General features: G+C 38.5%; 1 protein-coding gene across 3 annotated transcripts in view; it reads right to left on the bottom strand.

Annotated features, from left to right (window-relative positions):
- SORCS1 (sortilin related VPS10 domain containing receptor 1) overlaps positions 1-2,497 on the bottom strand; it is a 757,576-nt gene extending 755,079 nt beyond the window's left edge. For 2 of the 3 annotated variants that reach the window (XM_056804202.1, XM_007479039.3), the window contains exon 1: positions 1,133-2,497. In XM_056804202.1, coding sequence (XP_056660180.1) covers positions 1,133-1,756 — 624 coding nt within the window. In that variant the 5' untranslated portion in view covers positions 1,757-2,497. The remainder of the gene's footprint in view (positions 1-1,132) is intronic. The other variant, XM_007479040.3, reaches the window with a different exon arrangement.
- Between the last annotated feature and the right edge of the window lie 19,725 nt (positions 2,498-22,222).

Here is a 22,222-nt window from a genome sequence, read left to right as displayed (position 1 = left end):
AGCTATTCATAATCTTTTCTGTTACAATTTTCAAGTTCCATTTAAACTTGAGCAGCACCCAGCACCCTCTACTTCAAAAGAGGCAATGTTGGCACGAAAAGTTGATTTTTTAAAAATCAATTTTCATTTCCTAGCTAGAAGAGATGTCTCGAGGAGGAGCCCACTTCCCAATTCTCCCCACCTTCACCATTCGTATTCCACCTCATCCCTTGCACCCACAAAATGGATTTCTACATTTGCTGTTATTCACCAGAGGTAAAGCAAAGGAAGGAAAGAACAGCGGGTTGTTGTAACTGCTGGGTCTGATCTTCCTGGGACCAGGAAGTACTAGACTAGAACAACCATTCATTCACATGCTGGAAAACCCCAAACTCTGACAACACACACGCGGATGTTGTTAGGAGATGCTGGAGTGTTCTCCCTGAAACATGCATCCGCTTGTTCCCAAGAAACAGGAATACATTAAGGGCACCAGCTTGCCACTGCAGTCCTTCAGAGTATAGGGGAAATGAGGAGGGCACAGGGTTCCGAGCCATGGATATTCTACACCTAAAGACTTTTCTGTCTCATATTCTAAGCCCTTAACTAAGTCTTGCAAATACAAGACAAGGCATTTCAAGCTGCCTGGAAATTTAACCCTTCATTCTCTATGTTCCTAATACTTTGAAAAAATGCTATTATCTGCATGGTCACAGTCTTTATCATCATAAATCGGGGCAAGGGAAGCCTGAACGTAGTTTATCTGAACTGCAATTGCTTTTTTTTTCTCTCGGTGTTTGGAGACGCTCACTGGATTGCTATAGGGGAAATAAGGTGGTGGGGTTAACCGAAGGCGTTATTACAAGTAGGCAAAAAAAAAAATGGGGGGAGGAAGAAGAGAAGAAAAACTGATGGTCAGTAGCATCCCTAAATTCAGAAGCCCCTCTCACCCAATTTCTAGCCATACCCTCTGCCAGTTTTAACCATTTCCTTCTCAGCTCTGGGTTCCACGGACATCCCCAGGTCCCTGGAAGGGTCTGTCACACACACACACACACACACACACACACACACACACACACACACACACGCACACCCACCTATCCCACCCCCACATTCTCCCAGAAGGCTTGGCCTCCTCTTTGCTACTCACACTGCTGTTGTGACCTGACCAGTGGACCATGGCTTGGTTGTGTGCTGAGTCCCCGGTCAGCGCAAACGTGGTACTTGTCAGTCTCAGCTCCTCCAGTCGGAACCGGGTGGCTTTGCCAGGCTCCGGCTGCCCTCCATCCCCTGGTGGCCCCCGTGGGCGCCTGCCCTCGCTGTTGTCCCGATCTTCCTTTTCTTGCTCCACTCCACTCCGTCTCCTCCGGATGGAGCGAAGTCCTCCGGCCACACTATCGCTGCTCGGACACCTCTGGAGGGATAGAGCCCTGTCCCCGGGGGCCACAGTAAACACTGGGCGGCGGGGGAACGGCGTGATAGCCGCGGGAGCTCTACCCAGCTTGGCAGGAGCCCCGGAGCGCCTCTGCTCCCCAGAAACAGCCGCCGGCCCCGGGTCCTCTTGAGGCCCCAGTGGGGGTGTCCCAGCTCGGGCCGGTGTCCAGCGCTGGGGCGATCCTGGGGAGGCTGGGGGGCAACAGGAGCCTCCCCCACCGCCGCCCCCGCCACAGGCGCCCCGGGCGCATAGAAGCAAGATCCCAGTGCGGGCAAGTAGCGCGCCAAGCCGGGTTGGGGAGCCACCGCCGCCGCTGCTGCCTCCGCCAACTTTTCCCATAGCTGGAGCTGAGCAGATAAGAGAAGAGGGTCCGGAACAGGGAATGGAAGTAGAAGGGTCTCCTTTGACCTGGTATTGAGGGGGTTCAGGACCCCAACTCCATTCAAGTTGGACGGGTTGGGGGCGGGAGGACAGAAGCAGAGAGGGCGCTGGGGCAGGTGTAGCTGGTTCCCGGGGCTGGGCTAGTGCTGCCGCCGAGCGCAGTTTTTGACAGAGGGAGCCGCCGCCACACGGGGGTGGAGCTGAACTGAAGTCAGAGGCAGAGGGGTAGCTGGCTGGCTGGCTGGCTGGTCGGAGAAGTGGGGGGAGCTGCCGGGGGCTCCCGGCCGCCCCGTGGGTTGCTCTCCAATCTCCCTTGCAGTGCGCTGCGCTGCTCGAAGCTGCGCTTTGGTGATCCCGAGCGCCCCGGACAGGCTGAGCCGCCGCCGCCCGAGCCTCCCACTCGCGAGCGCTGGCTGCCCACTCCCAGCACTCTCCTCTCCCTAGCCAGCACCCCAGCGGCTTGCCCACGCTGCCCTTTTCGCGGGGGCGACTGACCTCAAGTGCTCCACACTCTGCCAATGTCGTGAATGTTTTCTCTACTCCCCCACTGGATTCTTCTGGTCTTTTCCAGTCTGAGGGGTTTCCTGAGGCCAGGAGTTCCCTCCTCTGTTAGCAATCCAGCACCTTCACCGGACTCAGTTCACAGCTCTATAGACTGTCAGGGAAGAGAGCCACAAGGAGGAAGGTTAATGAGTGATTGACTGCCATCGTTTTTTGTTTGTTTGTTTTTTTTTAAGGAAGATTCTTCTTGCTATGGCTAGGAGTAGTACTGTGGGTCATTGTCTCCTCTTTCAAAGAATTAGAGAATTGTAGAGCTCCGAAGGCCTTAGATGTCATCTATCACTCCAGTAATAAAAATTTATTAAATTCCTGCTATATGCCAGGCATCGTGTTACCTCTTTTAACAGAAATCTGCTTACCCCATTTTGAAGATAGAGTAGCTGAGGCCTAAGGTAGAAGTAATTTGTTTAGGGATTACACTATAAACTGCTGGTAAATTCAGGACTTGAATTCAGCTCCTGTGTTTTTTCCACTCTCCTCTCCTTTCTTGGTTTGAAGTTCAAATTCCTGGATTACTAAAGTCAAAAAGCATTATCCATCATTATATGGTAGTAATGAAAGGTTAGAAGGGGAGGGGAAGACAGACACACAAAGAGAAGGAGAGAAGAAGATGAAGAACAAGATGATGATGATGATGATCATTTTGATGATGAAAAAGAGAAAAGACAAAAATAGTCCTTGCCCTCAGAGAGTTTCAATCTAGTGGACACCCGCACACCAAAAACTATGTACAAACTGAATGCATACATACCATATAAAGTGGAGGTAATCTCAGAGGTATTAAGGGACACTGGGAAAAATTTCTTGAAGAAGTCTGGATTTTAGCTGAGTGTTGAAAGGAAACCGGGATGGAGAATCAAAGAGAGAGCATATATACATATATATATACATACATACATACATATATATATATGTATGTATGTATGTATGTATGTATGGGGGCATACTAAAAAGGAATGAGACACAAAATGGTGTGCCACAGACAAAGAACAAGGCTGGATCACAGAATAAGTGGAGGGGAGTAAAGAAGGTTGGAAAGATAAGAGGTCAGATTATGAAGGACTTTAAAAGACAAAGAAAGTATTTTATGTTTGATTTTGTAAGTAATAGGGAGCCACTGGAGTCTGTTGAACAAGGAAGGATAACCTGGTGAGATCTAAACATGAGAACCCAGCTCTGCCATTTGTTAGCTGTATGGCATTGGGGTGGTCATTTCATTTCTTGGGCCCTCCATTTCCTCTTTAATAAAATGAGGTAGTTGGATCAGGTGTTAGCTAAGGTCCTTTCCAACTGTCACAGAATTCTATAATTCTGTGTGCCTCCAATTCCACAGTTTATTGAGTTTGTGCTATATAAGGCCCTGCAGAGCTGTAAAAGGCATAATCTTTACCCTCAAGGAAATTATAGCTTAGTAAGGAAAGTATTCTCTGAATACTTGAGACACTTAAGTATAACTCTAGGTGGAATGATTGTTATGAGAGGTACAAACAAATTTTCTGGGGCTTCAGAGGAGAGATGGGAATGTTTTATGAAAGATGAAGCAGATTCCCCATTGCCCTGGGCTGTACTTTTCATTTTGACATTTGATTATCTTCAATACAGAAGTTTTATTACATTCTATTTAGAATTATTCTTTAGTTAAACTATTTAAATAGAAAATTTTGAATCAGAAGGGGCCGTAGGTCATCTTTTCAAAACCAGATTTAGAGGTCGTCTGACTTCAAGTTCAGAAATAGTTTGAAATGTTTAATCAGTAGAAGTTGACTTCCCATTAATATATTAAATTAATTGAGAACAGGGATTAGGCCACATACCCAACGTATTGATCATAAAACTCCTATTGTCCTGGGCACATATAACCTAGAAACTCTGGATTCTAGTCTAGAATAATCTTATTAACCTACTATGTAAATAGGTAGCAACAAGATCTGTAAATGTATCTTATTACCTCTCTGGGTCTTAACTTCTTCATGTATAAAAACAAGAAGTTGGACAGATCTCCAACATTTCTTCCATTTCTTTCAATATTCAATTCAATAAATGTTTACTAAGCTCTATGATGTGCTAGTATATGGTCATAGAAGAGAAAGGAAAGGAAATTAAGAGACCATCCCTACCCTCATTAGTTCACAATTTAATCATGTATGATACCATGACTCCATGAATCTTTGAAGATCCCCTTGCAAATATAAAATGCTGAAGAACAGAATATCTTTCAACCCAACTCGAAGCATCAGGAGAGTTAAAAATCTTCTATCTCTTTTATAGGCTTATGGTACCCAATGCAGGGCTGGGCATGAGAGGAGAAATTCAATAAATTGTGAAACAAAGGAATAAATGAATGAATGTCCTTTGTCATAATGCCGGTATGATTGCAGTGATCATAATGGTGACTATGGTACTTGAGTCTGATTCTAAAGATGGCCCTTATTGTTGTTGTTCAGTTGTTTTTCAGTCATATCTGACTCTTTGTGACCCCATTTGGGGTTTTCTTGGCAAATATACTAGAAAGATTTGCCATTCCTTCTCCAGTTCATTTTACATATGAGGAAACTGAGGCAAATAGTAGTAAGTGACTTGCCCAGAGTCACATAACCAATCTGAGACAAGATTTGAACTCAGAAAGATGAGTCTCCCTGATTCTAGTCCTGGAACTCTATCTAGTGCACCATAGATAGTCTTAAGGGTTAACAAATAGTTAACCCTTAAGTTAAGTTAATAGAACTTTTGTTCTTTAGTGTTTCTGATGGGTCACAGGTTAGACTGTAGGTACTCTTCTTTGGCAAATAGTGTCATGGTTATTATTTGTATTAAGATCAATGAGTGAGAATTTGGACCCAGCACCAGAAATCTCAGCCTCTGAATTGAGAGACTGACAAAAGAAATAAAATATGCAAGTTTAACCTTAAGTATTCCTTGTTTATTCTTATGAGAGGACTGAGACTTACATTAAGATCATTTGGAAAAGACCTTATTGGTATCTAGGAACAGAGGTCTTCTAGCTCTCGGTAATTTACAGGCAAGATAGGGGATCTACCAGTCTCTTTGTTAAATCCCAAAGATTCTATGTTTGGGCTGAAAGAATAAGTAGGTAATTCAGCAGTCCAGAATTGCCTCTTCTTTCTTCTCTCTGACACATTTTCAGTGGTTTGCAGGATCATTTCCTTAATGTATCCCTATACTCTGCTAAACTTTTTTTTTCTCAACCTAGATTAAGTGAGAATGTTTCTGGGTAAGGGAAAACAAATTTAAAACTAACCCAAATGAATGTCCATTGGAAGACTTAGGAAAGAAGATTACCTCTTCCTCTTCTTCCTCTTCCTCCTACTCTACTACTACTAGCAGTAATTATAATGATATGCTAGCATTTATATAGCACTTTAAGGTTTAGAAAGAATTTTGCATTTTTCTCTTCACAATAACTTAGGGAAGTAGGTGCTATTATTATACTCATTTGATGGGGAAATTGAGGCACAGAAAACATATATTTTCTTAACTTAAGACTTGCCTACACACCAAGTCTAGATTTGAACTCAGGTCTTCTTGAGTCCAGGTCCAGTGCTTTGGTCACTGTGCCACCTTTGTAACTGAAGGACCCAACTTGCTCTTGAATCAAAGAATCAGAGAGTTGAATGTGGCCTGTTAGAGAGGTTATGGTACAATGGAAAGGAAATTGAATTAGAATCAGAGGACCTAAGTTCAAATCCGGGCTTTGCTCACACATTCCTCACACAACCTTGGTCAAATCATGTGAGTCTTCTGAGCCTTAGTTTTGATACCTGTAAAATGTTGGTCTGAACTACATGATGCCTTTAAATCTGCAATGTTTTGATCTCATAAACCTAGGAACTTCAGAGATCATGCAGTGGAACCTATGTCAGAGCAGGCAATCTCTTTATCACATACCTGATGTCATCCTGTTTGAAAACCTTCAGTTAACAGGAAAGGACCCCTCTCTAAACAGTTCATTCTCTTTTGGGCTAGCTTCATTTTATATTAAAATTTTTATAAAATACATTAAAATACAAAAAATAAAAAAAATATGCATTTATACTCACACACACACATATATATATATGTAGTACACATTAATCTTTTCTGTAGCTTTACTAGTGCCTCCTAGTTTTGTCCTCTCTGGCAAAGCAAAACAAGCCTTTCTCAGAGTTCCCTCAGTTCCCACTTTCTAGCTCCCCTTTTTGGGTTGTTTCTAGTAGAATGGAAGCTCCTTGAGAAGAAAGGATGTCTTGCTCATTGTATTGTATGCTTGTATTCCCCATGCTTTGCACAATGGCTTATGTTTTCTTCATTCTTCTATTGATTCATCCATTCATTTCCTTTTCTACAATGACATCCTTTCACATTATTTAATAATTACTGTCATGGTGGTTATATCACGTAGGGAAAAGAATGCTGTATTTAGTGTCTGACATCTGGTCCTTAAAACACTGCTCTGTGACCTGTAGTACCTTGGGCAAATTGCCTAATTTCTCCAGGTCTTAGACTCTTTTTCTATAAGGATTGCTTAGACTATATGATCTCTACCATCCTTCTCATTTCTAAATCCCCCCTAGCAAAATTTAGAGTATTTTTAACTCATTTATGAGTACTGATTAAATGGGAGGAGAGTTGGCGAGATTGCTTTCACAAAACTGGAAATCTCTTTTAGTAATTCCAGACTTCTACAAAGACCCATCTTTTTAATACCAGTGTTTTACCAGCAGCCATAGCAGCAGGACTGGAAATTGAAGGGATGCCCTTCATTTGGGGAATGGTGAAACAAGTTATGGCATAAGATTGTGATGGAATACTACTGAGCCATAAGAAATGACAAACAAGCTAATTTAAAATAAAACATGGAAAGACCTACATTACATTATGAAGAGTGAAATGAGCAGAACCAAGAGAACATTATATACAACAACAGAAACATTATTGAATTGAAGAATGACTTGTATATGTCCATTTCCAAAGAAAGAATTGATAAATAGAAATGGCAGTTTTGAAGGTAGCTGGGTAGCTAAGTGAATGGAGAACCTGGCCTAGAGATGGAAGGTCCTAGGTTCAAATCTGGCCTCAGACACTTCCCAGCTGTGTGACCCTGGACAAGTCACTTGACCCCTATTGCTTAGCCCTTTCCACTCTTCTGCCTTGGAACCAATACACAGTATTGATTCTAAGAAGGGAGGTAAGGATTCTAAGAAGGGAGGTAAGTCAATATGCAGTGGTTCCTTATGTGTGAATTAATACCATCTATTTATATTTGAGTTTGATGTTATTACCCAAGTTCTCTTCCCTTACAACACATGGGTTTCACCAAATTATGAGTTAAAGAATTCATACCCCCAGGGAGAATGAAGTCAAAAGGACTGAGGGAAAAGAGACAGAATTTAAGTCTACTTTGAAAGCCTTCAGCAGCCAATTGATGGACAATTCTTTTCCCACATGGCCACCTGATCAGAATCAGTTAGAGAATGACTAAACAATTGCCAAAGTTTCTCTAAAGCAGTAATGTAGGAGCTTAGACTCTAATTGGATGATGAGTCAGTCATATAAATATCTATCCTATAAAGAGTGATGCATTCATTAATTGATATACAAAATATCATTGTAATCAATGTAATGAAAATCTTTTTAAAAATAAAACTTTATTTATATATTTCTTTTTTTAACTTCCTAAATTTCTACCTGTATTCCTCCCTCTCTCCTGTCAGAGAAAATCATTTCTTATAACAATTTTTTTTGAAAGACCAAGAGACAAAGATTTAAAAACTCTAGCAAATCTCAAAATACAGGGAAAATATCTGACAATGCATGTAATGGACTGTTTCTTTGCAAGCAGTGGTTTGAGATCTCTTATCTCTCTCTATCTCTGTTTCTCTCAGGATTTGGAAAAGCTACAATTATTTGCAAGAATCAGAGAAGTATAGCAGCTTGAACTGCTATACTATAAGTCAGGAAGACTTTTCTTTTTTTTTTTTATTTTTATTTACTCATTTGTTACATTAAAATACCCAGTTAACTCCTTCCTTCCTCTCTCCCATTAGAGAAGGCAACTTGTGACAAAAAGATTTATGTACATATGAAATTATATTTTACTTATTTCTGTTTATCATTTCTTTCTCTGGAGGTGGACACATACAAGCCATTCTTCAAACAATATTTCTGTTGCTGTATATATTGTTCTCTCGGTTTTGTTCATTTCATTCTTCATAATTTTGTGTTAGTCTTTCCATAGTAGGAGGAGACCAAAACAAGATCATATCTCCTCTTTGAGGCCAAGCTTATTCTTTGCAATTTTGCAACACTCATTTTCATTGTTTTTTTAGCCTTTTCTATTGACATTGCCATAAGTCTTTGTATGTGTTATTTCTTGGTCCTGCTTACTCTACTTTAGATTACTTAATGAAAGTGTTTCTGTGTTTCTCTGTATTCATCATATTCATCCCAAAGTATAATTTTATAAGAACTTTACTTGGAAGAATTTGTTTGAAAAGGAGCTGATTTCTATCCTCTCTTCTCCAACAAAAATAAATTATTTCTTTCATTTCCCAAAATATATGGTATCTAGTAGAACCTTGCCCTTTAAGGTGAGAAGGCTATAATCTATTTCAGTGACAATCTATTGAGGAAGGGTCATTTTCTTTCTTTTCTGTTTCCTTATCATCAATATGTGATTTCACTTTTCCCTTGGGCAAATCATCCAAGAAACTACCCCGGAATTCAATTTTGGAAGAAAGGGTTAATTCAGCAGACAAGGATGAAATTGGTTTCAACATTGCTTTATTAAGATCTTACATTTTAATTTATATTGTTCTGCTCCCCACTGACCTCTGTCAACAAGCCCAAGGAAAAATACCAGCAATTCCCCAAACCAACTGCCTTTGCCAAAACTGTGAAACCCCACAAGGGAATCAGGCAGGATCCGAACTGGGGGAAGTGAACTGGGTTAATTAAGGGCCTGAAAGCCCTCAGCTGTGGAGTTAGTGCCTTACCCGCTATAGTCCTACAGCAGGTCTCATTGAGAGAGGTCAAGATGAATGAGTCACCCAGTCAGTTGGAAGCTGATGCCGAGAGGCAGGCAGAGGACAAGATCGTGCAGTTCCTTTAATAAGTCTGAAGACCGGTCTGAGATTGGCTTTAGTCTATGATGGAGGGATAAGAGGTAAAAGAGCCAAAAACTAATGGACCATCTTAATAACTGATGCACATCTGGGTCTTGAAGTCATAAAATGGTCAGTAGGTTTAGTCTGCAATACCAACTAAGTCCTGTTTCCTTATACAAACTGCCTGTTTATTTGTAAGGGGGCAATATTAAAGGTCTTCCCACCTTTCCCACTATTCTCTTGAGTTAGCTTTAGGCAGGTTCATGTTGCCTTTTCCCTTTTCTTCTCCGTGATAGCACTACCCCCTCCTTGTCTCTACTCTTTTCCTGATGGATACCTTGGCTTTAGCTGGCATTAAATCACATTATATGTCTCATCATTATAACAATTTCTTTTAATAGCTCTCCAAATACTTGGCTCCCCTTGGATAGCATTGAGAAAAGGTGCCTTGCATTTTGGAACAATTTTATAAAGAGCCACAGATGGAAAACTGAGAATAATAAAGATGCTGGTTTTTCTTGTCTCCTGCTAGGGGGAAAAGGAGATTTTTTTTTCCTGAAACTATCCTGTAAAATGTCACAGGCTTTGACCTGATGGACTCAACCTAGTAATTGTATCCCTGCTCATGCACCAAATCTGAATGGTTTTGGAAAAAAGGACTTAAACCCTCTTATCTTTAAAATGGGTCTTAGATTATCTACCTACCTCATAAGAATGTTGAAGTTAAGTCAACTAAGTAAACTACTTGGAGATAACAGTGCTAATGCATTGTATTTATGTAACACCAATCTCCACAGACTTCCAAATCATTTCTGGACTTAAAAAATTTAATAAATGTTTCCAACAGCTCTAAGAGATAGGTAGGGGGCAAGTATCACCTGCATCTTACAGAAGAGAAGACAGACTTATCTGAGGTCATAGAGTCACGGAAAGAATTAAGAATAGAACTGGTGCAAATGTTCCTGTCCAGTTCTTTCTCCACTAAATAGATTTATTTTTTAAAAAGAGTTATACAAGCCCACTTTTTCCTCCTTTTTTCAGCTTTACTGTTCTCTATTTGCAAAATTTCCTCCTAGTTACTAAGGAATAGCTTGTATAATCAAATTGCAAAAGAGAAGCATGAAATAATATCATTGTCAATGTGTGAACCAATTAAGATTTTTTTTCCCATTTAACTAGTCATACTGATTGGAATGTGAAATAGAACTACGTGCCATGACTAAGTAGGTTTATTTAGGGATGATATTATTAGACTTTTAAAAATATACCCTTTATAGAAAAACCTTTGGATATATTAACATAACTTCAAAATATAGGCTTAGCATGATCTAAAAATTATTTTTTAAAAAAAGAAAACTGTGCGGCAGGTATGTGGCTCAGTGGATAGAGAGCCAGGCCTTGTGATGAGAATTCATAGGTTCAAATCTGGCTTCAGACACTTCCTAATTGTGTGACCCTGGGCAAGTCACTTAATCCCCATTGCCTAGCCCTTATCACTCTTCCATCTTGGAACCAAAGCACAGTATTGATTCTAGGATGAAAGATAAAGATTTTTAAAAAGTAAACTGGACCGTGAATCATGGAATTATGGAGAATCATAGTTGAAAGGGCTTCGAGGAATTATATGGTATAACTCCCTCAACTTACAGATGAAAAAACTGAGGCCCTGAAGTCATGCCATTACCCCACCACTACCACCACCACACCAAGTTGCCACACATTCTAAAAAGATTCAGGAAAAACTAAGTTCATGAAAATAACTTTAAAATTTTTCTCCTCATTCCACCCTTACTCCTTTCCCATTCTCACCAAATGACATGTTAAAGCAGAAAAAAATCTAAAGATTGAATTTGGAAACAGTTGATGTCACTTGATATTTTCTGAGGAATTCTTGAGGAATACAATGAAAGTGAGGGAGTGGAAGGGACGTGAGAGAGTTCTAAGGCAGTGGTGCTAAACTCTGACAAATGGAGGTCACTAAACTGTTTAAAATTATGAAAATTGACTTAGAAAACTATACTATATATTTCTTTTTAAAATCAAGTTATCAGGCAGGAGTCTCATTTTTATCTGGTTCGGGTAGCACTTGAAAGTGTGGGCCACATGCTGGCCACAGACTGCTCTAAGACTTGATTCCCAAGTCAAGTGGAAAAAGGACCAGGAGCCAAAAGAACTAATGTAAAAGGTTATGGTTTGGCTTTCCAAAGAGATGCTCCAAAATGAACCAGGTCAACAGCAGAAGCTAAACTCAGCAGCCTTCTGGGTTAGAGTCCTCTTCTTGACCCAAGTCAAAGGGCTGGACTCGGGATAGGAAACACACAATATCCAGAGGCAACTTATTCCTCCTATGGAAAGCCTAATTATTAGAGTCATTCTTCTTGGCCCCAGAGAACAGCAAGTGTAAAAAGAGCTCAAAGTAAGGAAAACCTTCCCAACAACTATTTCTATCCAAAAATGGAAATGAGCTATGCTAGAAAGAAGTAATTCCCTACTAGCAGAGTCTTTAAATGGATGCTGAATGACCATTTGTCAGTTGTACCAAAGAAGAGACACCTGTTTAAATATAGATTCTACTAGGTCAGAGGACTGAAAAAAAATTTTGATACTCATATTTGAACATAATTGCTTAATTGGATATATGTGTGTATTTTTCTGCATTTAAACCCTCATTCCAAGAAGGGATTCTTGCTTTTATCAGAGTACCCAAATGATCTAAGACATTAACAAAAGGTTAATTCTTTTTTTGATGAACCTTTCCAATCTAAAAATGTTGTAATTCTTTGAAGATCAATGAGCATTAATGCTAACAAAAAAATGAGTGACCTGAAAAAATAAAGGGAAGAATCCAACCAAAGAATAAATAGAAAAGGGCAATAAACCTTGGCCATTTTCTACTGTCTGACTGTCCTGGAAGAGTGGTGATCTTGTATCAGTCATATTCTCATCTCTGAGCCCAAATTAATTCCTCTTTATAATAAGGGATTTCAGCTTAACTCAATGCAACACAAATTTATTCAGTGTTACTCTGTGCAAGGCATTGTGTTAGGCACTGGAGATGAAAAAGTCAAACCAAAAATAGTAAGTTGGAGTACATCTATAAATTCTTTCCAGATAACTAATGGGTAAATGGTGTAAGTCTAGATGTAGGACTCTTTCTCTCCTCACCACCTACCAATATAGATTACCTCAAAAGGCAAAAAATTCCAAATTCGTATGAAGGAAGAGACTCTACAGTAAGGAGAAGTAAGCAGTAAGGGCATTTCCACACTATAAGGGGGTGAAATAGCTTTCACCAAAATGCTAGCTGATCAAACCTTTCCCGCCCTACCTATGGAGCTAGAGTCAGAGCTAGCACCTGCTAGAATCAGTGAGTGAGAGAGGGGCACCTCTAGAGTGATCAAAGAACACCCCTAGGTCCTGTACAGCTAACAAAGAACAACAAAGACCTAACCATGACAGAAGCTAGACATGAGACCCAAGCAGGCTGAAGAGCTCAAACCTTGGGCACCAGCATGGAGACAGTGCAGAGAGGGGCAGTAAACAGTAGGAGCTGCAGATACTCAAGAGGTGACCTCAGACAGAAACCTCACTCCTTAGCTCCGCACATAGAGAGTCTATCCTCCTCACTCAGACTTCTGACTAGAAATGGAAGGAAAAAAAACTACCATAATGATGGCAAACAATGTCCACGAAAAACAACTTCCCAATACCAAGAAAAACAGGAATAAGACTTTGACCCTGGATAATTTTTATGGAGGAAAAATCCAGACTATAAAGGAAATAGCAGAAGAGGATATACAAAAAATGCATTCAAACCTTCCAAAAAATGGAAATTGCCCAAAAGCTCTTGAATAATTTAAATCAGAGCTTATCAAAAAGATGGAAAGATTCTGGCAAGAAAAGTGAGAAATAGATCAAAAACAAAATACTTTAAAGGACAGGAATTCCCAATTGGAGAAATAGCTGAAAGCCACAAAAAGTAGTATAGGCCAAACCAAAAAGGAAAATCAAAAGATTATAACAGAAAAGCAGTCCTTAAAGACCAGAATTGGACAACTGGAAGCCAATGATCTTTCAAAACAGCAAGTATTAATAAAGCAAAGGCAAAAGACTGACAAATAGAAGAAAACATAAAATATCTCACTGACAAGATGACAGATCAGGAAAAGAAGTCTCAAATTGACAATTTGAGAATCATTGGTCTACCTGAAACCCCAGAAATAAACAGAAATCTTGACATCATACTACAAGAAACTATCCAAGAAAACTGCCATGTGTTCTTGAACAAGGGGGGAAATAGACATTGAAAGAATCCATAGATCACCCTCTAAATAAATCCTCAAAAGTCAACCCCTAGGTATATAACTGACAAATTCAAGAGCTTCTAAGTTAAGGAGAAAGTTTTACAATAAGCCAAAAAGAGACAATTCAGATATTAAGGAGCACCAATCAGGACTACACAGGATCTGGCAGCTTCCATACTAAAGGACTACAAGACTTGGTATATGATATTCAGAAAGTCAAGAGAATTGAGTCACCTACACATCAAAACTGACTACATACTTCCAGGGGAAAGTTTGGACATTAAACAAAATAGAAGATTTCCGAGTATTGGTAAAGAAAGCACCAGAACTAGGTGGAAAGTTTAATATTTAAATACAAAAAAATCAAAAGAAACATGAAAAGTTAAATAAGAAAGAAAGGAGAAAGGGAAAAATGTTTTTTTTTTTAAATTTGAACTTTCTTCTTTAAGGGCTTCAATAAGATAAAATTGTTTATATTAATATATGGAAAAATATTATTTGAAACTCTCAAAAATTAAATTCACTATTATAGTAATTAGAAGAATCATTCATTGGTAGAGATTGGGGGAATATGTGGTATAAGATGATATGCAAAAAAAGAAGAAAGGAGGGGGGGAAGAAGATGGCACCTAGAGAAACTTGAAGAAATAAGATAAATAGGATAATCTATATCACACAAAGAGGCACATGGGAAGGGAAGGGGAAACATACTATTATAAGAAGGAAAGGAAGAAAATGCTAATAGGTAATACTTAAACCTTACTCTCAGTGAAATCAATTCTGAGAGAAAAGAACATCTAGATCCATTTGGGGTATCGAATTCTATCTTACCCTACAGGGAAAGTGAGAAGGGAAAACTAAGGGGGAAGTGGGCTGGGGAGTACAAAAAGAGAGGGAAAGAGATGGGGGAGGGAACTTAACAGACCACCCCCAAATAATAATAATAAGGGAACAAAAAGGAAGGGGGTGGAAAGGGAAACATAAAAAGGGTGAGGATTAGGGGGACTGATTAAAAGCAAACCACTGGTTTAAAAGGATATAGGAAAAGAAAAAAGGGCAGAACTAGGACAGGATATCAAAATGTTGGGTAATACACAAGTGGCAATCATAACTTTGAATATGAATGGGATGAACTCACCCATAAAACAAAAGCAAATAGGAGAGTGGATTAGCAACCAAAATCCTATCATATGTTGTCTACAAGAAACACGAGGTGGGTAGAATTAAAGGTTAGAGCAAAATCTAATGGGTCTCCACTGAGAAAAAGAAGGCAGGAATTGCATTCATGATATCTGACAAAGTCAAAGTAAATATAGATCTGATTAAAAGAGAAAGAGAAGAAAATTATATCCTGATGAAAGGTAGTATAGACAATGAGGAAATATCAGTACTCAACATGTATGCACCAAATGGTATAGCATCCAAATTTCTAAAGGAGAAACTGGAGGAGTTGAAGGAGGAAATAGATAGAAAAACTATACTAGTGGGAGACCTGAACCTTCCTGTATCAGATCTAAATAAATCAAACCAAAAAATAAGTTAGAAAGTGGTAAGAGATGTGAGTGAAATCATAGAAAATCAGAGTTAATAGATTTGTGGAGAAAAATGAATAGGGATATAAAGGAATACACCTTCTTTTCAGTAGCACATGGCACATTCACAAAGATTGACCATGTAGTAGGGCATAAAAACATGGCAAACAAGTGCAAAAAAGCAGAAATCAGACCATAATATAATAAAAATAATAATTAGTAAGTGTACATGGAGAGCCAAATTAAAAGTTAATTGGAAATTAAGTAATATCATTCCCCAAAATTGGTTAAAGAACAAATCATAGAAACAATTAATAATTTCATTGAAAAAAATGACAATGATGAGACATCCTTTCAAAATCTATGGGATGCAGCCAAAGCAGTACTCAGGGGGAAATTTATATCTTTGAGTTCATATGTTAACAAATTAGGGAGGGTAGAGGTTAATGAATTGGACATGCAAATCAAAAAACTTGAAAGTGAACAAATTAAAAATATTCTAAATTGACTAAATAAAAATTTCAAAAAGAAAAAATAAAAGTACAAAACAAAAAAAAATTCTTTCCAGTTGTAAATCTTCTAATCTGCTGGTTCATTGGGATTCTATGGAGAGGTGGTAGATGAGGGTTCCTTTAGCCCTTCTCAGGTCAGCACAACTTCAATATGTTAATATACATTAGAAACACAACAGCTGTAATGTAGGGCTAGGAGCTAAGAGATAAGGATTTCTGTTATTTCCATCAACTGGCAGCTCCACCTTTCTGCTCCCCCCAAGTGCCAGTACCAATTAGATAGCATTCCCCAATGTACTTCTGCTGGAAGGTAGAATTTCTAGTACCAATCATTAATTAGTGTGTGTGTGTGTGTATGTGTGTGTGTGTGTGTGTTTTGCTTCCTTTGGGTTTGGGAAGACCATTGTGTTCAAGAAAATTGAAACAATCTTACCCTAAAACAACACAAAAATTGTAAAGTTTTAGTACTAGAAGCAATTTGGGATGAAAAAACCTTTGGATTGTGACTTCCAATTCAGGTGTCTTTCAAGGTCCAGACTGAAGAAAGAAACCCCTAGTGTGCATCCATATAGATCAAATCATTAGAGATCATCTAGTCTAAGTCTCTTATTTTATTCAAATGTTCAGAAAATGTCCAAGAAGCTCCCTTCTAGCCAGCCCTACATGGGTGGAACCAATCCATTAATCTGCTTTATATATCCTCAGAGATTTGTGGCAAACTGGGACCAGAGACTCTGAGATTACCTTTAACTTTAGGAAAGAGTTATTATAATGAATTTTAAAATGTCCTATCCTCAACAGGCTATGAATTTATACATATATTCATATACACATGAATATATATGGTATATAATATAGACATATATTTTATGTACATATATACATAGATATATTCAACCAGGATTGAATACATGCATACAAAATATATATGTATATATATATATATACATATATATTCACACTCTGTTGAGTATAGGGTACCACATGAATATATAAACACACACATACATGCAAACATACCCTATTGAGGTATATCTATATATAATTTATGATCTGTAGAGGCTACAAAAATGAACTCAATGAACTGAAGAATGAACTGGTTTTAGGAAAGAATTCTGATAAAGCCAATACCAATTATTTCATTAGGGATCATTAAAACAAACGTCAAAAGCAACTGTTTCTTACTTTCTTACCTCATTACTCCAGTCAGGTTTTTTTATTTGGTTTTACAATCAAGTTTAGGTTCTACCAATACTTTTAAACCAGTTCTTCTGTTGTGGTGATGGTGGTGATTCAGTCATTTCAATTGTGTCCAGCTCTCCCTGACTTCATCTGGTGCTTTCTTGGCAAAGCTACCCAATAGTGGTTTGCCATTTTCTTATGCAGATCATTTTACAAATGAGGAAACTGAGGCCACAGAGTTAAGTGTCTTGCCTAGGGTCACACAGCTGATAAGTGTCTGAAGCCAGATTTGAAGCAAGGAAAACAAGTCTTCCTGACTCTAGGCCCAGATCTATATGCACTGTGCCACCTAGCTGCCTAGTTCTGCCCCAGGCTACATTATTAAAGGATCATGAGAACACAATATTTGGTATGTTTGTTTTTGTATTAGAGCTGGAAGAGGTATCAGTGGCATAATACGGATATATTACCTAACTTGAAATGAGGAAGACTTTGATTAAAAGGTCACCTGAGTTGCTTACTAGTTATGTGAACTCATGTATAACACTAACTTCTCAGCCCAAGTTTTCTCAACTATAAAACAAAAATAATAACAGAATTTAACTCATAAGGTTGCTGCTGGAATCACATGAAATTATATATACAAAGCATTATTAATTATTATTATTAGTCATATCTAGAGCAAAGATCCTTAAACTTTTTTTTTTTTAACGTAATGGTCTTTTTGACATTCTGTTAAAGCCAGTGGACTCTTTCACAAAATAATGTTCTAAAATAATTTAAAGAAATGTTAAATTTCCATTGGCAGTTAGTGAAAAAAAAATTGTATTTCCTTTCATCCAAATTTACATGCTCTCTGAAATCACAGATGCATTGGGACTTAAGACCTGAGATTAAGAACATCTGATCTAGAGAAAGACTTGTGCATTTTTGAGGTTTATTGCCCAAAGCTACTTTTTTTCCTGTGCCTATAACTGAGTTGCCTTGACATCTTTGCTATATTAACATCTGTATTTGGTCTCCTTATTCTCTCTTTCTTGAGGACTGTACCTGAGAGTCTTATGTCTACTGGCTTAGTAAAGGAATTTTTTCTTTCATTACACTAGGGAAAAATGAAAAATCCCATAATGGGATATGCTATGTATCTGATATCTTTCCATAGATTGGTGCTTAAACTATAAACATCAGAACTATGGTCACTGATTGCAAAATGCTAGAGGAATACCCTTCTTCCCAACAATATTCATTGGTATAAAAATTCAATTGTGGCATTTTTTTTGCCCATATTTTTGAGATGACTAGAATTTAGTCATTGCTGGCAAATTAGTTTGACATTTTACCAGCCAGGGGGTTATTTGTATTGACAAGACAATAAAACTGCTTGTCTATCACTGTCACCTTTAGCTCTTCACTTGACTCTAGAGGAGCTTAATGGAGGAAAGAGAATAATGATGAAGGGAAGAAGATTACAAATGTAATGGTCTGTGAATGATATTTGCAGTTTTTCATCATTACTGGTTGTATGATCAGTGCTGCCTTAAAAAAATCTTCTTTGTCCAACTGACAAATAAGTCAAACATATATTTAGTTGCAAGATTTTAAAATGAAACAACAGCATATTTTCTTAATTTTGATCACAGTAATCAAAGAAAGGAGAGAAAAAGGAAAGTGTGAGAGAAAGATATAGACAGAAACTGGAAGAAGAGGAGGAAGGAAGGAAGGAAGGAAGGAAGGAAGAAAGGAAGGAAGGAAGGAAGGAAGGAAGGAAGGAAGGAAGGAAGGAAGGAAGGAAGGAAGGAAGGAAGGAAGGAAGGAAGGAAGGAAGGAAGGGATGGAGGAAAGAAGGAAGGAAGGAAGGAAGGAAGGAAGGAAGGGATGGAGGAAAGAAGGAAGGAAGGAAGGAAGGAAGGAAGGAAGGAAGGAAGGAAGGAAGGAAGGAAGGAAGGAAGGAAGGAAGGAAGGAAGAACCCCTAGATTCTAGCCTTTCAGAATAACCCTACCTTGGTTATACAAATTCATTTGTTTAAAATTTGGTGGTGATAGTCATGAAAGTGAATCAGTTCTAAGTAACACATTTAATGTATAAGAAACCAATTTACCAATCTTCTCTAATCTATTATATTACTGTTGCTGTTGCTGGGAACTTGCAGAAGTTGTAAGTCCTTGCCAGTCCTATTATATGGTTTTTGGCTTGTCACAATTTGTTGCTTTTGGATGTGTATACCCAACAAAAGCTGGTTTAAATAACATCTGCTCCATCATTCCCTAGTCAAAAATTATATTTACTTGATTGGACATGGAAGAAAATTCCTATATCTAATATACTTGTCATGCTGTCTTTTGTTTTATTCTTACTTGTTCACATATCTTCTTTCCATAGGGACCTTAAGGACAGAGAATAAATTTGATTCATCATTATGCCAATACCCTCACACACAACAATCAACACATTGTTGTTGAAATTAAAAGTTTCAATCCAAGACAATCAAATAGCCAGGATGGAGCCAAAGTAAAATACAAATCTAGAAGAGTGATGGTAGCTGTTTAATCCCTAGCTCTTGTTGAGGAGGAGGATCAGAAAATGTTTGTATGATACATATTAAGCTTAATCTGCATTATTAATATCTTTCCATCTCTTTCTTAGGGCTAGACTATCATTATTTTTATTATTGTAGTCTCTCGGTAACCAAGGATGACGATTGTTTTTGTGCATTTTTGTGCACAAAGACACTTGAGCATGAAGATTTAAGTGGAAAAGTCGATGCACAGAGACAGTCCCACTCTCTCAGCATTGGAAGCCTGGGTCCAGTGGCACAAAAAGTCGTTACACCTGGAGACTTCCTCAGCTGCATTGGATGGCCGTGTTGTCTTTTGTGCTCCAACACACCCTAAGCACTCCACAGTGCCTTGCTGTATCGCCATCTCAGCCATTGAACCTTCTTGTTGGTTTCTTCCGCCTGTTCTGCCGAAACAATCTTCACATGCTGGGTGAGCAAAGCCCTAGTTCACCAGGGGTCAACGATGAACTGATGGCTACCCTCACAAGGTTTGGAATTACACATCAGCTATGGGAAGGGAGAGGGGAGGGGAGGGAGGCAAAGAATATGATTCTTTTAACCAAGGAATAATGTTCTAAATTGACTAAATAAAATTTTCTAATTAAAAAATGCCAAGAAAAAAAAGTTGGGCTCCACTAAGAAACCCAAGGACTTGATACAGGCCAAAGTCAAATCTTATCTCTTCCCCTCCCTCCCTCTTCCTCCTTCCTATTTCCTTAATCCTCTACTGCACGCTTAGCCAATCCCTTTAGGAGCAAAATTCTTCGGTGGCTATAACCCAGAAGCACCAATGCTGCAAAGCTCTTTACTGCTGCTAGCTCTGTTCAGCCAGTGCCAAGCCAAAGAACTAAGGAACAGAAAGAGTGGGAAGATTCACTAGGACAGGATACTGAGCATATGGGGAGCAGTGCAGCATTCCACCAAACCAGAGGGAAGAACAGAGTATCTAGCTAGGGCTAGGTGTGACCACCCAAAAGATAATTGGAATAGAGCTCTAGGCTGATTCACCATAAATTGCCTAGTGTGGGAGGAGGTTGAAACACTTTGAGATCCAGTCCTCAAAGAAGTTAAATCAGAGGGGAAGGAGTATGCAATAAGGAAAATAAAAGTGTGTGTGTGTGTGTGTGTGTGTGTGTGTGTGTGTGTGTGTGTGTGTTGTATGTGTGAGTGACAAGGGGAATAATACTAAAGATTCCAGGAAGAAAAATTCAAAGATCTTGAACATAAACAGATACGTGAACAGGAAAAACAGTGACAACAGAATGAAATATGGCTGCCAGTTTTAATAAATGAGGTTAGGTATCTATGAATAAATTCTAGAAAACAAAGGGAAATGATCTAACATTTGATGAAACAGAATACCCTATAAAAGTCAAGGAGAACACTGAACCACACCTTACTTTTCCTGAGTGGTTTAGAAGAGAAATGAGATTCATGAAAACAGAATTTGTATCCTACACAGGAAAAATGATGTAGAATAGAAATAGAATGAGTAGAATAGAAAAACCTGAATCTTCAATGACAAGCCTCACCAAAAGAAACAAAAGAGCGAATGCTAGATTGGCAATGCAAATATACAGCAACGAAAGACAATTCAGAAGAATAGAAGTAAAAAATGGGAACATTAGAAGAAAATATGTTCCTTATGCAAACAAAACACATGGATCTCAAAGGCAGAACATGTAGAGATAACCTAAGAATCCTAGATGTTCTAGAAGTACATGACAGGTCAAAAACATTTAACATTAAGATGAAAGAAATAAAAGGAGAAAATTGCCTAGGACTTTTGAACATAGAAAATTATATTCCAATGGAAAAAATGCAGAGATCACCTCCAGAAAAACAAAACAAAACAAACAAGCAAAATCAAGGCTTCAAATTATGAGACACATGGTGGTTAAATTTAAAATGTTAATTTAAAAACAAATTATGGTAGTCATCAGGAGAGAGAATTTCAAATACAAAGGAAATGATATTCTAATAACATAATACTATTCACCCACTAGAAAAAGGTGGGAATAGAATAATCTGTTCTGAAGAGCACTGGGGAGCAAAATGCAACACAAGGAGATCTATCCTGTAAATCTGAGCCTAACCATACAGACAAAAGCTGGACATTCTAGTAAAAAGTATTTGAAATATATTTAGAGGGAAAAAAAAGAAAGGAAGAGATTACTTGCATCTCAGACTTTCTGAATAATGGAAATACAAAAGGAGTTAATAATGTAGAGAGTATACTACAGCAACAGTGACAAGGGAAAGAGTACTAAGAAACTTCTTTCTAAAGGTACACAAGGAGACTGGAATGAATGTGGAAATACGAGAGAGGTAACAGTGAAAAGATGAACAAGAGAAAATATGCATAGACTCTAGGGATACCCTGCTTACAGGTAAATGCTTCTTTTGTGTTGTGGTACTACATTAAAGTATTGGAAGGTACATGAAAGGAGAGAGGGTAGAAGGGGGATAGAGGGAAATGAGTGAGGCACAAAAGGTCAAATCAAGGACTAGCAATGAGAAGATGAACTCTATTGTATTAGAAATTGAGGAGACCACAGAGAAATATGTGAGAAGGTAGTGGTGGTATGTGTGTGTGTGTGGGGGGGTATAATTGAAAAAACAAGGAATAGAAGGAAGTTTTCTTAGCAATTGGGAGGGTTTTCATGGATAAA

This window comes from Monodelphis domestica, chromosome 1 (assembly GCF_027887165.1).
Source record: "Monodelphis domestica isolate mMonDom1 chromosome 1, mMonDom1.pri, whole genome shotgun sequence".
Taxonomy (NCBI): Eukaryota; Metazoa; Chordata; class Mammalia; order Didelphimorphia; family Didelphidae; genus Monodelphis; species Monodelphis domestica.
This window is presented reverse-complemented; position numbering and strand designations above follow the sequence as displayed.